General features: G+C 34.4%; 1 protein-coding gene across 1 annotated transcript in view; it reads right to left on the bottom strand.

The window, feature by feature from the left end:
* Positions 1 to 5,054: 5,054 nt before the first annotated feature.
* The window catches only part of LOC131845454 (homeobox-like protein HDP1), a 36,353-nt gene continuing 24,090 nt past the window's right edge, over positions 5,055 to 17,317 (bottom strand). Inside the window, exons 2-4 of the mRNA XM_059194518.1 lie at positions 6,870 to 7,104; positions 6,546 to 6,827; positions 5,055 to 5,112 (exon numbers count right to left, since the gene is read on the bottom strand). Coding sequence (XP_059050501.1) covers positions 5,055 to 5,112; positions 6,546 to 6,827; positions 6,870 to 7,104 — 575 coding nt within the window. The remainder of the gene's footprint in view (positions 5,113 to 6,545; positions 6,828 to 6,869; positions 7,105 to 17,317) is intronic.

The following is a 17,317-nucleotide window of genomic DNA, read 5'->3' on the forward strand; positions in this document are numbered from 1 at the left end:
AGCCTCAATGGCTCACCACAGCACGTAAACTATATACCGAACTGGACGGTAGGGAAAAATTAAAATTAAAATGTAAAAATTTGACGTTCATTAGCGGCTAAAATGTCCTACATGAATAAATAATTTTAGAATTTTGTATTTTGAATAAAATAATTTGTAAAGTTCATGCAGTTTATCTATATTATTTTACCAAAGGTAGACTGTACAACATCGTCTGCGTAGTTACCTTAGTCTCGCCTAGTTATTTACTCAATCTCACTTATTGTTTACTTGTATAGTTTGCTTTATAAACAGTGTTTCAGTGGTAGAATGTATTATAGTTTAGGAAGTGAAATTACAGGATAAGAGTTTACTTAGTTCTCTGGAAACGCAGCGCACGTTTGGTATCACGCATATCGCATGATAACGTGATATCCGTAGTGTTGTTCATATATATCAGCGACGGTTAGTGCTTGCCATCAAATGTGCTTGGTTACCATTTCAATCTAATATAACAAAATTCAGGTGCTACAGTGTTTGTAACAAAACTTCTCAGAAACGGTTTGACCGATTCTTATGGGATTTTGTTTGTATATTCAGTAGGTCTCATAACAGGATGTATACTATTTTATATACCCCTAAGTGATAACGGTGATTCTAACCCAAAGATTTATTTTTGGAATATTATTTAGACTATATTTTTTTAATGATGAAATCATTAAGAAACATATACAACTCTAAATTTTGACCCTTCTGCATAGGGATAATGGTAATTCAATTTTTATGGCAAAACAACGTTTCATCCAGGTCAGGCTAGTACCTTTACAAAAAGGTATACGCATATTTAAAGGCTACGGTTTTTCAAGCTAATTCCCATCAGATAGGCCGTAAGCTGCTATTTCAATGATTGAAAAAAATCATCAACGAAAACCCCGTCTCGGCGAGGAAGTTATTAAATCTTATAAAATACTCGGTTTATATATAACACATGTCATTGGGTGGCAACATTGAATCATTGGATGTTATCCAATGGACTTACAGCTGCTGCTACGTTTCAGCTGTCTAAATAGAATTGAGTGTTTGATAAAACGTACCTAATAATATATATTTACTCACAACTACGAGTTATAGTATTTTTTATGGATGATGGAATGGTGCACTCATGAAAAATCATGTCAAATTCAAAATATCTTTATTCATGTAGGTCTATTACAGACTCTTATGATATGTCAAATCTACCGTCAGTTCGGAATGATTTCGAGATGAGAGGAACTGACAAGAAACTCAGCTCGTAATTTTTTTTTTAAATGTTGTACATATTTACAATAATACTATTTCATTTAAATTCAAATTTGAGAGAATATAGTGACCACCAGCATATGCTATATAAAAAAAAATCATAAAATCTAATCAGTGTTTTCAACCTGAACAGACCAGTCCCCACAAGCAGCACCCGATCACGAGTATGATGGATCGGGTGCTGCTTGTAGGGTATGTATGTGTGTTCATATCCATTTATGTCTCTTTTTTATTGAGGGCTGTTGTCAGGTGTTTTGTTTTTTGTAGATAATAATGAAATGGTGCACCCGCCTGCGCTAACGGTTTACGCTGGCGAGGCACCAGTGGAGGATGATAAGATGAACATGAGATCAGTTAGCCCATCGTGATAAATTCACTAGGAATTTATCACTATGGTTTCCAGAGGGCGCTGCGTGGAGGTCAACCTGACATGGTACATTGCTAGCTAATAAGATTATCAGTCCACATTACTTAGAATCCCCTTTCCATCGTGTTAAGACCTGTAGCACTGCGACCTACATAGATCTATCGTGCTCCCCTTTTTTCAAAATTCGCTGCCTAGACCCGTCATGGACAAGAATTTAAGGATTTTCTTAGGAGTGATGGTTTTTATCTCCTCAGGGTATTCAAAAGTGCTCAAATAGAGTTTATTTGAATAAAGGATTTTCTATTCTATTCTATTCTATAATGTGTATATAACTTATCTATATATTTTGCTACGCAGTTGGTGTGCTGTGCTTTTGGTTAAAATTATGAAATTACATGCTTATTATTTTTTGGTTTATTTATTTTATTATATAAACGTAAAAAGTGGCGATATCTCTACAGACAATAAAGAACAGTATGATCAACCAATTAGGTTTAAAATTTAGAATCATAAATTGATGTAAATTAATTTAAATTATTCTATTCGACTATTAAATACATTCTATAATAATTATAAACATTATAGTTCGTATCTCTAAGAAAACTATCAATCGTGTTGTATGTTTTACTAATGAGAAGGTATAAACCTTATCTCAGGATTCAAATGAATACTTCTTACAAAGTAAGCTGAAATAGGTAAGACTGTGTTCCACTTTGTGTGACTTTGTATATCAAATAAAAATCATTTATTCATGTACTACACTTTAGTCATTAATGAACATCAAGTTTTTTTGTATTAATATTATTTTCACTACCGTCCAGTTCAGTATACAGATTCAATTCAGCATAACTGGCAAGAAACTTAACACAATTTCTTATTTTTTCATATGCCAGTTTAATTCAGGGTAGAGAGGGTAGAGTTGATGGTACTAGACCCCGTGGATGGTCACCCATGCGATGGACCTACCAAATCAGCAGCAATAGGCGGTCCACTCCACGAGTGTACCAGAATGGCAGACAGTAGAGACAAATGGCGAGCTGTCGTGCGGCAGATGACAGCCTCACATCCCACTACGTAATGACCACGACCGTTCTGACAAGAACAAAACGAATGAGAAGAAGAGAAGTTTAATTCAATTATGTACTTATTGACAGCCGCTAGGCCGGGACACCTTTCTCTTTGCCTTGCGCCTACGACGTCACAGCACGCGTACCTTATTAATTAAATAATGTCCCCTTGTAATATTATAATTCCTCGTATTAAATATAATAATTTACAGTTCACTACTCATTGTATTTACGAGTCATCAACACCTGTACATGAACAACTATTGCCGTTTAAGTAATTGTTTAGTGAGTAGATTTTGTTTAATAAGTATGATTGACCTGATGTAAATAAGGTCAACCCCAGCAAATATAGCTATAAAGGTAAATTTGTCACGATGAGGTAACTGATCTGATCCTACACTGGTGCCCCGCCATTGTAAACCGTTAGCGCAGGGGTTAGAGGGTTGTTAGTAATGTGGACTCATGACCCCATTACTAGCAATGTACTATGTCAGGTTGACCTCCATACGGTTCATCCTGGAAACCATCGTGATAAATTCATGGCGAATTTACCACGATGGGCTAACTGATCTGATCTCATGTTCATCTTGTCATCCTCCACTGATGCTGCGCCAGCGTAAACCGTTGGCGCAGGCGGGTGCACCATTCCACTATCATTCCGAAAAAAAACCGCTAGTTCACCATTCCATTTTTTTTATTAGTTTTAACTTCCACATAATATTTTTCAAACATCATGTTTTTTGTTTATTTATTTATATTTTTCACCCCAAGTCGCTTGGTCACCGTGGGGCAAGATGACCACTACCCTCCATCAAATAAAACTCAACAGAAAAATACAAACAATACAAAAATATTTATGAAACAATAAGAAGAACATTAAAAGAAGAAACAAGCACCATTCCATTAACAACTATTAAAAAAATACACCACAATACTACCCGCCATAAATTAAAATATCATACCGATCATCTGTATGAGTGGCAGTCCTCCACAGTGCCGTTTTCTAGAAACTATGGAATCATCATCCAGCACTGTTAATTCCGAACCGAAATAAACCTTATACACTTAGTTGTTTAGCAACATGTATACAATGAAATGAGATAAAAACACTGTACACGCCAGCAAACATTCAACAGCTTTCAGAAGGAACAAAGGCTATCAGCTTTGTTTCAGGAAATTCATTTTCCCGCCCTTTGACGTAAGGACACGTTAAATCTTTTTGTTTTCCTGACTGAATCAAATTTGGAGATTTCAAGTGCCTATTGTAATTTCTGAGAGTGATTTAGAATGACAATGTCTGAGCTTTCTTCTCAACAATTCAATCAGCACAGTATAAAAACGTATAGGTTTTGATACGAATTTGGATTGGATTAATTTATATTCTTTTCTTTTATAGAATAGAATGGAAAGAATATAAAATCATTTATTCAAATAAACTTACATTGAAGCACTTTTGAATAGTCATCACATTTTTTTTAATATACCGCTCATTCGGGAAGCTGTCTCATCATAAGAAGAACGAGCAAGAAACTTACGTGTTGCTGTTTTAAATAATTTTATTCTTACTTTACATTTTTAAGTTTAAGTATGTGAATATAAACTACCAATTAGCACTAATTCAATTAAATACTCATATAGAATAAATATTGAATATACAACCAACTGGTTAAACAATTAATAAGAGGAAATCAGTCATAGTGATTAGAGCAGACCAGTCCCTACAAGAGTTCTTTTTAAGGTCCCTATATGTTAGTCGAGACCAAATATGATTGTATGTCAGTCAGTCAGATACATTGTTAATACTGTCAACTGTTGGTGGTAAAGGAAAAACTTGGCATTTCCATATTTGTTTTATACTAATGTAGTTTTTGCAATACTAGTTATACCCGTGACTTCACCCCCATGAAACTTATTATCTATATGTTATTCTGTTAATCATTACATAGTATAAAATGAAGTGCTGTCGCTGTCTGACTATATATGTATAATTAATAATAATAATAATATAATAAAATATAATACATGTACACCCGTGCGAAGCCGGGGCGAGTAGCTAGTAAGCTATATTATAAAGTTTCATCAAAATCCGTTCAGTAGTTTTTGCGTGAAAGAGTAACAAACATCCATCCCTCCATCCATACTCACAAACTTTCGCGTTTATACTGAGATATACTTTGTTAAAAGATTTATCACCTACATTAACTAAGTTTTTTTAAAAGTGTTTTGGTTAAATATATCTATACATAACCCATGTATGAAATTAGAAATAGATCAATTTCATATATGGGTTTATTCTTATATATCTTTATTCAAATAAACTCAATACAAGCACTTTCGAATTATTATTTTTTATTCTCCCAGTCACAGTAGCCAAACTCGAAGCTATTTCTGTAACTTGAACTGCACACCCCGTACACGAATTCAATACTAACAATTTATTTGAAAGGTTCGTCTGTACTCCTTATCGAAATTGAAATTGCAGAATGAAAGGCGCGTTTCAAATTCCGATAATATTTAATATCACGATTCGGCTTTTATATAGACTTTTATGAAAGACATTTGAAACAAATCTTTGTATAATATAAAGCAAAGTAGACGCCGATGTCTGTTCGTTTGTATTTTTTAAATTAGCAACGGATTTTAATGTCGTTTTCAGCAATAGATAGAGTGATTCAACCTTTTTGTTTATATATATAATACATGTACACCTGTGAAAAACCGGGGCGTGTAGTTAGTAATATATAATTAATATAATAATAATCTCAGGACAATTCACACAGCGCCATCTAGACGCAAGTTAAGCTATCTAAAGCTTGTGTTATTGGTACTAGTTAACTGATACAAATATATAGATTTTTTTTTTTCGTAAATACATATATTATACATAGAAAACAATCATACTCATGAATACAAATGTTTGTGCCGTGCGAGGCAATAAATCAAATATTTGTTACACAGCAATTCAAACAATTCAATATTTTTTCTATTTGATTTTTTTAATTCAATTAGTGCTGATCGGTTGTTTGTATTCACACACTTAAACTTAAATTGTAGAGTAAAAATAAATGTATTTAAAAGAACAACACACAAATTTCTTGCTCGTTCTTCTTGTGATGAGACAGCTTTCCGAATGAGCGGTAGATTAAAAAAATGTGATGACTATTCAAAAGTGCTTCAATGTAAGTTTATTTGAATAAATGATTTTCTATTCTATTACTCTATTCTCCTGTATACATTTATAGCAAAATATTTCATTTATGTGTATGTATATATATTTTATTTATATTGCATGCAACTGAAATGCGAATGTTGAGATGGATGTGTGGTATGACAAGAATGGACAAGATAAAGAATGAATACATTAGAGGAAATATGAAAGTGGAATGAAAATGATATCTTAAGGAAGGTGTTACATATGAATGTGGATGGTTATAAGTGCAGAGGAAGGCCGAAAAAGAGATGGATGGACTGTGTGAAAGATGGTAAGAAAGGAAGTAAATAACGAGATGATTGCGAACTGGGATGGATGGAGGAGAAAATCATATTACGACGACCACAAATAAATGGGATAAGGAAGAAGCTGATAATGATAATATTATCCGCAGAGGTTGAAGAGTCTGCCGTGGTATGGGCATGTAATGCCTAGAAATGAAGATAATATTTTAAGGAAGGTAAAAATGAGGGAATATAAATATTACAAACTAAAAAATGGAGGTGGCTTTATGTATCGCAATGATGAAGAGGCAACCAACTCAACATGAAGATACAGATAAGTCTGCACCGCTGATGTTCTATTGGCTCCTTGCAGCGCTGATATTCTGTTGGCTACTTGCAGCGCTGATATTCTGTTGGCTACTTGCAGGGCTGATATTCTGTTGGCTACTTGCAGCGCTGATATTCTGTTGGCTACTTGCAGGGCTGATATTCTGTTGGCTACTTGCAGCGCTGATATTCTGTTGGCTACTTGCAGGGCTGATATTCTGTTGGCTACTTGCAGCGCTGATATTCTGTTGGCTACTTGCAGCGCTGATGCTTTGTTGCCTCCTTGCAGCCCTGATATTTTGTTGGCTCCTTGCAGCGCTGATGTTCTGTTGGCTCCTTGCAGCGCTGATATTCTGTTGGCTCCTTGCAGCGCTGATATTCTGTTGGCTACTTGCAGCGCTGATATTCTGTTGGCTACTTGCAGGGCTGATATTCTGTTGGCTACTTGCAGCGCTGATATTCTGTTGGCTACTTGCAGGGCTGATATTCTGTTGGCTACTTGCAGCGCTGATATTCTGTTGGCTACTTGCAGCGCTGATGCTTTGTTGCCTCCTTGCAGCCCTGATATTTTGTTGGCTCCTTGCAGCGCTGATGTTCTGTTGGCTCCTTGCAGCGCTGATATTCTGTTGGCTCCTTGCAGCGCTGATATTCTGTTGGCTCCTAATAAAAGATACATAAATTAGATATGGACATCATCAACATGAAAGCTTATATTTTTACTACACAATATATCGGCTGGTTCAATTAATATTATCGGTAGCACTCAAACGAGTATTGCAAACACTCACTATTATCTGTTGCCAAATAATATTGAATTACTAAAATTCAATACAGTTCAACTGGCAATAAATAGGAATTACTTGCAGATAAAACAGTAAAATGCACTTAACACAACACCCTACTTAACATAGTTGAGTAAGTACAATGTGTTTATAATCTTCTTATACATTAAATTCTCGTATCGGAATGTTAGTTACCATAATCCTCTGAAACGGCTTGACCGATTTTTATGAAATTTTATATGCATATTCAGTAGGTCTGAGAATCGGCTACTATCTATTTTTCGTACCCCTAAGTGATAAGGGTTGTCCACCCTTAACATTATTTTTTTATTTTTTGTGCAAAATTTTTTATTTTTTATTATGTGTCTTTAAAAAATACATCATCATCATCATCGCAGCCCGGAAGACGTCCACTGCTGGACATAGACCTCCCCCAAAGATCTCCACGACTGCGCTGCTTCCAGCGATCTTGACCAGATCGCCGGTCCAACTTGCTGGAGGCCTTCCCACGCTGCCCCTTCCAGTCCGTGATCGCCACTCGAGGACTTTACTGTCCCAACGCCCATCTGTCCTACGAGCTAGGGCACATAGCTATAGCCCATTACCACTTCAGAGTCACCACTCTTCGGGCTATGTCGGTCACTCTGGCTCTTCTGCGGATCTCCTCATTTCTGATTTAATCACGCAGAGTAACTCTGAGCATAGCCCTCTCCATTGCTCTCTGGGAATAAAAATACAAAACTGTAAAATACAAAACTTCTACCACCAACCACTATTTTTTTATAGCGTTATTAATTTATGTGGCAAAATAACGTTTGCCGAAACAACTAGTTATATATGTAAAATATAATTTCGGATGGTATTTTGTATTATGATACAGTGTATTATAATACAAAATAGCATCCTGGTCATCAACAAAGTACCATCAAGATGGATAATAATAATATACCCCTGGACAATTCACACAACGACAGCCTCAAGGTAAGATCTTGTGTTATAGGTACTGAACAACTGAATAATGTTTTAGTTTTTTTTAATACATACATAATGTTCATCGAATTATTACATTATTATAATCAATAACAATACCTACAGTTGACGACGATACATCACTATAACAGCAATTTGAAATAGTCTCCCAATCCTACGATTAAGTTACAGAAACGATACAATTTGCATATCAAATTAGTTATACCAATAGATTACGGTTTCTCTCGTAATAGCACGTCTCAATTCGAAGCATTTGTATTGATTTTCAGTAGCGTATCGGCCTTATCTGGGCTGAAATATTGACTTACGGTCGGTCGGGGCAGGCATCAATCAACTTTAAATGAGGAAAGTACGTTTTCATTGGCAACACGATTTTCGGTCGTCACCACAGTAATGGGTTTTTCTATGTACGTATATATTGTTCAACGCAAACTAGTATGTTGGTTTATATACTAGTAACTACCCGCTCTAGCTTCGCAAGTGTGTGTATGTATTATATATATAAATATTCCTCTTGAATCATTGCTAAAAATTGCATTAAAATTTGTGTAGTATTTTAAGAAGCGACTTCATTTTATACTGTGTTTATTGTCCAGTTATTAAAACAAATAAGCCTGGGTAATCCACACAGCGCCATCTAGTCCTAAACTAAGCAGTTACGAGTACTAGACTATTGATAGATATACATAAAATACTTTTTTTTTTGCAAATACATATTAATAATTAAAAAAATTAGTCATCTGCTCAAACAGTCCAGGAGTTATTTAAAGCACATTTGCTTCAATGTTCACGAAAATAATATTTCAGGATACTTCACACAGCGCCATCTAATCCCAAGTTAAGCAGGGCTTATCTTATGAGTATTGGATAACTGATATACATACATAGATACATTTTTTTTTATTACGTATATGTAAGAAGCACTAATTATGATAGACGACTGAGGCTTTGAAGCCGGCTACCGCAAGGGAAACCCCAAGTAGCGCCCGTGACTTGTGACACGGGTGTAGGTTTAAAAGGCCCTTGCAGAATGCATTAACACTCACCTTCACTACTTCAGCTTCCCCCCAGGCCCAACTAAGATCGGGATAAACCCATTGCTAATACAATTCACTTTAATATCCAAAACACAACTGGCACGCTCTGCGCTCGTCGACTGAATGCTGCGGCTCACGCAACGAAAGAGGATTATTCAACTACCGACCTCCGTATTTATAGACCAAAGTCAGTGTAGTAGGTTCCTCTATAAATACTAGATGGCGCTATTTACAATATTCGTAATAATCCTTACATTGGGTACTTCATTAGTACTAAAAACAAACTACCTTCTTTTAATATATTTTTAAAATATCGGATTTTTTCTACAATAATGATGTGAATTCTAACATATAGAAAACACTCAGACCGGTACAAATAATCATACTCATGAATACAAATGTTTGACCATCGGAAGTAAAGCGCCGTGTTAAACCGCTGGACCACCAAGACCGTCAAAATGTACTTCACACTTTTGTACTGTTGTTTAATACAAGTTATTTTTATTTAGCTATGAATATTGTTGGAAGGTCATGGAAAGGTGCAAGAGCGTGGCTCCTAAATTATGAATGAATGAATATTATTCAGTGTTGTCATTATTATTATTGAATAGGTGTCTAAAGCTACCTGATCCACCTCATTATGCTGCAGCACCTAACTATGCACCAACTACTGTAGTCTAAGATTACAAGCTTACTTAATACCAGTTACTAAACAAGAACCGAAGCTCATAATCCGAGCTTAACTACCAACGTTATCAAATGATGGAGCTTAAAGTTTCTATTAACTTGAAATTCGGTTTACGCAAACCATGATTGTTAGTTGGTCTTTTCAGTTAATAGTAGTACAAATATATTAATAATTTTAATAATTTTCTATGTATATCTTCTACACAAAAATTACTTTTGTTAGTCTCGCTAAAACTCGAGTACGGCTGGACCGATTTGGTTAATTTTGGTTTTAAATAATTTATAAAGTTCAAATGGTTAGAAAATATATAGAAATTTCATGGAAAAATAGTAAAAATAAAATTTTTATTATCCACTAGCCTTTGCCCGCGGCTTCGTTCGCGTTAATTTACCTCCTTAGGGGTGGAATTTATCAAAATCCTTTGTTAGGGAATGCCTACGTCATAGTAGCTTTATGCATTCAAAGTCTCAGCCCGATCGGTTTAAATTTGACAAAGTTTCAAACAAACTTTCATCCCCTATTTTATCCCCTTGGGGGTAGAATTAATCAAAATCCTTTCTTAGCGGATGCCTACGTCATAACATCTACCTGCATGCCAAATTTCAGCCCGATCCGTCTAGTGGTTTGGGCTGTGCGTTGATAGATCACTATGTCAGTCACCTTTGAGTTACATATATTTAGACTTAAAAAAACATATGATTTAATTCCGAGGCGGAACGAAGTTCACCGGGTCAGCTAGTTATGTATATGTTTTTTTTATAATAAACCTTAATAATTTACATACACCCATCTAGTCCCAAGCTAAGCAAAAGTTGTATCATGAGTACTAGATAATACTAGACATAGATACATATTTTTTCATAAATACATACATATTATACATAGACAACACGCAAACCAATACAAACAATCATACTCATGAAGGAGGAACCGAACCCGCTACAATCGGAAGGAAGAATAAAAATTGTGGTCAGAATGTAACTCATCAATACTTCAATATCAATTCAAGTCCATCCCACAGCCGTGCGTAAGTTGATCAAATAAAAACTGGCTATAAACTTTTATAACTGACATCTATATTCAATGTTCGGCGAATATTTATACATATAAATAAAATTGAAGTGTCTGTTTGTAATATTGAAATAACCGTTTTTTACTATATGCATATGAATATAAATACAACACATACACCAAAATAACTTTTTTACAATTTTTGTCTGTCTGTCTGTCTGTTTGTTCCGGATAATCTCAGAAATGGCTGGACCAATTTTAACGGGACTTTTTTGACAGGTAGCTGATGTAATAAGGAGTAACTTAGGCTACTGGTACTTTTATTTTAGAAAAATTATTTTATTTATAGAATACCTAGATATATATAAGAAATTATATTGTAGAAAAATAAAGTTAAATTTCACACGGACGTAGTCGCGGGTACTGCTCTTTATAATAAAATGTACAGGGATGCTGTACGTGAGTGGAAAGAGAATGGCATTGCTATTACGGTAATCACTATTGGCACACTAAAGTACTACTGTATCGGAGCACCATGAATGGTTGACAATATAGACTTCGCATTATATAGGACTAGCTACCAGTCCTACATATATACATGTACATGTATATGTATATGTTGTCCTACATATATATCCAAGTAAATTATACATGTATTAAAAAAAAAATTATATGTTGTCTAGTACCTATAACACAAGCTCAGCTTACCATGGGACTAGATGGCGCTGTGTGAATTGTCGTGAGATATTATTATTATTATAACATAATGCAATTCTTACAACATTTATTTGAAATGAATACGAGCTGAGTTTCTTATCAGTTCTTCTCATCTCGATATCATTCCGAACTGACGGTAGATTTGACATATCATAACAGTCTGTAATAGACCTACATGAACAAAGATATTTTGAATTTGAACCTCTTAGAGAGCAACTAAACTCTAATCTTTCGGTAAATTAGTTACTATATATATCTCCTATTTTTATAACAAGAATAGTAACATATATATATACTAGTAGGTACTCATAAGGCCTCTAAGGCTTTAAGGCAGGTACATTATACTTGTCATTATTTTCAATGCCAGAGATATAATATCTGCGAGGCAATTTTCAGTATACGAAATATATGGCAGTTGTCACTTCTTTATTGCCACCTATTTCCTTGAGGCAGACAGTGGAACTTATAAAAATGTAAATCTTTCGGAGACGAGTGAGAAGCGAACGGAGTCAGCCCTGTGAATATTCGTGGGGCCATTATACCAGCGGGTAATGTATGCTAGAAGATAATAGAATTAGAAATAATCTTTATTCAAATACACTCATTACGAGCGCTTTTGAATAGTCATATTTTGATTCTACTACTCATTCGTAATACAGATTCTTCTAAGAAGAATTAGCTCTGTGTTGCTCTTTTGAATATATGTTTTTTATATATATTTATATAATTTTATATATAAATAAAGAACCCTGGTTAGTCTAGTCCCACGGTAAGCAGAGCATGTATTATGAGCATTAGGCAACTGATATAAATACTTGGACAAATATATTTTTTTTGTAAATACATACATAATATACATAGAAAATACCCAGAGCGGTACAAAGAATCATTTTGAAGAATATAGATGTTTAATCCATACGAAGAATAAATATATAATCTATACATATAAATAAAATTAGAGTATCTGTTTGTAATATTGAAATAACCGTTTTTTGCATGCATATGAATATATATACGGTACATATACCAAAATAACATTTTTTTAAATTTTTGTCTGGCTGTCTGTCGGTCTGTTTGTTCCGGCTAATCTCTGAAATGGCTGGACCGACTTTGACGGGACTTTTTTTGGCAGATAGCTGATGTAATAAGGAGTAACTTAGACTACTTTTATTTTAGAAAAATAAAGATAAAAATCCACGCGGACAAAGTCGCGGGAACAGCTAGTAATAAATAAACCTGGAAAATTCATGTAGTCATCAGTGAGTCAATCTTCTAGAACCTAGTTAAGAAGAACTTATATTATAGGTACTAGATCGATATAAATACATAATATACATAGAAAATATCCAAACCGATTTTTTTTACTAGGGGTTTTCTATTGTTACACTGCGACCAGCATAGATTTATTGTGCTTTCCCATTTTCAAAGTTCGCTACTTAGACGGATGAATGACGACAGTTGAAGGTTATTCTTAGGAGCGATGGTTTTTAACTTTTCAAAATAGAGTGTATACATTTCAAAGGAGAAATTTCGTTTATTCATGAGTGGGTTACAACCATATAGGAGGTGTAGTGGCGTTTTATCTTCTGCTTGGCAAAATCTGCAGATTGCTGTTTAGCTAAGTCTTAATTATGCCACGTATTTACTTATTACTTAATTTGCATTGTCCAGTGAGGGTCCTTGTCATGAAATACAAAAAACAAATGTTTGAGGAATCGAACTCGCGACCGTAGAAAATAAGGCGGAATGCTAAACCGGTACAACATTTAATACGTTAAATAAATATATATATATATATATATTAAGTATATTTCGGTCTCATGATAATTAAAACAGCGGGCAGACTCTTATGAGAACATATTGTTTCATGGCCAAACATGTTCGTCATGACTCAGTAACAAGAAAAACTTGCTGAGAAATTGGGTATCAAAAGTTTCTTTTAGCTCTTTGATGTTATCGCCAGGGAGGTTTAGTGATTCCCTCTGGATATTATTTATACTTCGGCAATCCTTTTACATTTTATACGCAAACGTAATTAAAATAAATGGGTAACAAACTCGAGTGATGTGTACGCGACATGTTTATTTATTTATTTACTGTTTATTGCACCAGAAGTGGAATAGATAATCATTTATTCGAATAAACTTACAGTGAAAATATTTTTGAATTGTCATCACTTATGTTTTTTCACAAAAAGAGAAAGAAACTTGCGTGTTGTTCTTTTAAATAATTTAGTTATAACTTCACATTTTTAAGTTCAAATATGTACTAATACTAATAATATACTACTCAGATATAAAGTTTATATGCCTAAATATATATAACTCAAACGTGACTGACATAGTGATCTATCAACGCAAAGCCCAAACCACTGGACGGATCGGGCTGAAATTTGGCATGCAAGTAGATGTTATGACGTAGGCAACCGCTAAGAAAGGATTTTAATTAAGTCTACCCCCAAGGGGATAAAATAGGGGGTGCAAGTTTGTATGAAACTTTTTCAATTTTTAATCAATCCGGCTGAGACCCCTTGGAGGTAGAATCCGGCTGAGTCCCCTTGGGGGTAGAATTAATTAAAATCCTTGTTTAGCGGATGCCTACGTCATAACAACTACCTGCATGGTAGGTAAATTTGGTTTCGTCTAGTGGCTTGGGCTGTGCGTTGATACATCACTATGTCAGTCACCCTTGACTTATATATATTTAGATAACTGAAAATAAAAGTATTAAGTATAAAGTAATTATATTAAATGCACTTAGGATAGGCTAAGAGCGATTAAGGATAACAGCTTAAGAATATTTGGAGAAATAGTGAGATTTCAGCAAAATTGAAATATATTTCTATCTAATTCGTCAGGCGTTGATTTATTTTTATTTTACTTTAATATACCAATTTCTATTTCCCTCAGATGTCTTGGTAAGCCTCAAAAACAGAATAAAGCGATGAACCAAATGAGTAATTTCCAGTAAGCTTCTTAAATTCTCCAGAAGAAAGCTTAGTAACGACAAATTTAGTTATAAACCGACCTCCAAACTTATGAAACTTCTATTCTAAATGTGACCTTTCGTTACCCGATTGCGTGTTGTAAAAGAGGGTGTTAAAAGTCCTGGACTAATAATTCCTCTCAATAGTGGATCCTGTTAAATTCGCTGTGTTTCCAGTCTACTTTTTTTTTTTCGGACTACTCTAATGCTGTTGGCCGTAGCTGGCCTTTACAGCTTCACCGGACGTTATGGGGCGAGTGCAGATGTCACTCCAAACCCGCGGAAGGACTTATGGAGCGGCTGAAGGCCAACTCCTGCCTGACGGATACGACTTTAGTCTGAGGGCGGCCTGAGCCGAGGTTCGAACCCCTAGTGGGTTCGAACCTCGGCTCAGGCCGTCGTAATTTCGATCCCCGTTTGAATTGGACGGGGGATCGATCGGAGGGGATTTCCAGTCTACTGCACTTGTTTTTTTATTTATATAACTTTAATGCATACAAAATACATGTGACCTAACAATTTGCTGTATTATCTAACAGGCAACCGTGGGTGGTGCAGAGATAAATAAATAATACAACAATACAGACATACAAATATATGTATCTGATAATCTGACAACGGAATATCATGGCAGTCATAAATTACAGTGGAAGTTAAAAAATTATTATAAATGTGGGAATGAGGATTCGCGAATAGCAGGATGATTATTTTATAGAACTCCTTTTATTTAAATTACAAAAAAAAATATTTACTACACATGAAACGACCTAACTATATGACAGTCTACGAGGAAGAGAGCGATGCCCATCCTCTTTTTTCATTCATTCCTTTCTCCATCCATTCACTCTTTCGTTTCTATCCATTTGCTCCTCTGTTTCCATTCATTCATACTCATTCGTTCCCATTCGTTCATACCGCCAAGTTTCAAATCCTACATAAATTAAAAAAACAACTTAGAAAGACACAGAGAAGAAAGGTTACAAGTTCTTACTATTTAAGCTTGAAACAAAAATTCAAACAACACCATTTCAAGTAAGGCAGAACTTGTGTTATGGGATCTAGACAAAAATAACTTAAATATGTACAATATTTTATTAATACATATATATATATATATATAAACACTGGATATAAATACTTAAATACAGTGATGTTTTTTGGAAATATATAAATAACATAAATAGTAAACACCTATAAGCAATACAAACAATTATACTCATGAATACAAATATTTGTATTGTACGAGTAGTCGAACCCGCGACCATCGCAAATAAGAAAGTGTGCTCAACAACTAGACCACAAAAGACATCAAATAAAGAAGATTATAAGAGAGAAATATAAAGATAGATGCTTTGAATAAACATATACATCGCAGGCGAAGATGCAGGAAATAGCTAGTAAATCCTTATCTTATAAAAATTGTACAATGCTGGTAGTGAAGAATAAATGATAACAATTTTATTAATTTCGTATGAGATACTCAACTGTGGTGAGCCGCCATGTTTTACGTTCGTTCTGTTATCTAAAGACCTTTGCAGACTATCATATTACAAAGTGGTATGTACATACACAGGTTTATTTATTCCGTCGTTTCTTACAAGTAACACACTCTCACATGCTTCATATATCACTGATAAATTGGTTCACATATATATATACATACAGGCAATAGTTGTTCATGCACGGAATTTCATTTAATGTTGGATATATATAAGTGTACAATGTAAATGAAGTGGTTTTAAAAAACAGAAATCAGTTCAGTTTCTAGCCATTTCTCAATTTGGTCTGTAGACTTAACTGGACGGTAGGGAAAAAGTATGAACAATCCAAGACAGTATATAAATTTAAAAAATGTGTAGCAAGACATTGGAATTATAATGTATTTTCGAAATTTCATTATTCTGAAAATTCATTATAATTTAACGATTACATTTCCGTGTGGAACGTATAAATCCATCAAACTGTCCGTGGTACACCAACATACGTGTGTAGCGGCCCTAACTGTGGATTTGACTATCAAACCTACAAAGTGTCGGTTCAGAATAATAAAAAAAAACCTGTACATATACTGTACACGAACAATCCATCAAACAGTCCCATGGTACTATTACAGTTTAACAAACACAGTTCTGAAATCGCCGTGTTAACTTTCTGTTTAATAATATATTGTGTTGATAAGACTATACTAATTCATACATTCCTTTCCAACTACTCGCTGTATAAACTAAGTCGGGCTTTTATAGAATAGAATAGAATAGAAAATCATTTATTCAAACAAACTTGATTTAAGGACTTTTGAATAGTCATAGTTATCATTTTTTTAATCTACCGCTCATTCGGAAAGCTGTCTTACAAGAAGAATGAGAAAGAAACTTGTGTGTTGCTCTTTTAAATAATAATTGTAACTTTATATTTCCAATTCGAAACGTCCAAATACAAATCACTTTTCTGCATAACATCAATATTATATAATTGTTTTTTAAAAACTGTCTTACGACCAACTCCGTGACAGTACACAAACACAAATCGTAAACCTCAAATTATCGACAAAATATCGACTCAGATAAAAAAAAACATAAATACCTTTACATATGCTATACACGAACAATTCCATCAAACAGCCCCTTGGTACT

Source organism: Achroia grisella, unplaced genomic scaffold (assembly GCF_030625045.1).
Source record: "Achroia grisella isolate CSIRO2021 unplaced genomic scaffold, CSIRO_AGI_Agris_v1 utg474, whole genome shotgun sequence".
In the NCBI taxonomy this organism is placed as follows: domain Eukaryota; kingdom Metazoa; phylum Arthropoda; class Insecta; order Lepidoptera; family Pyralidae; genus Achroia; species Achroia grisella.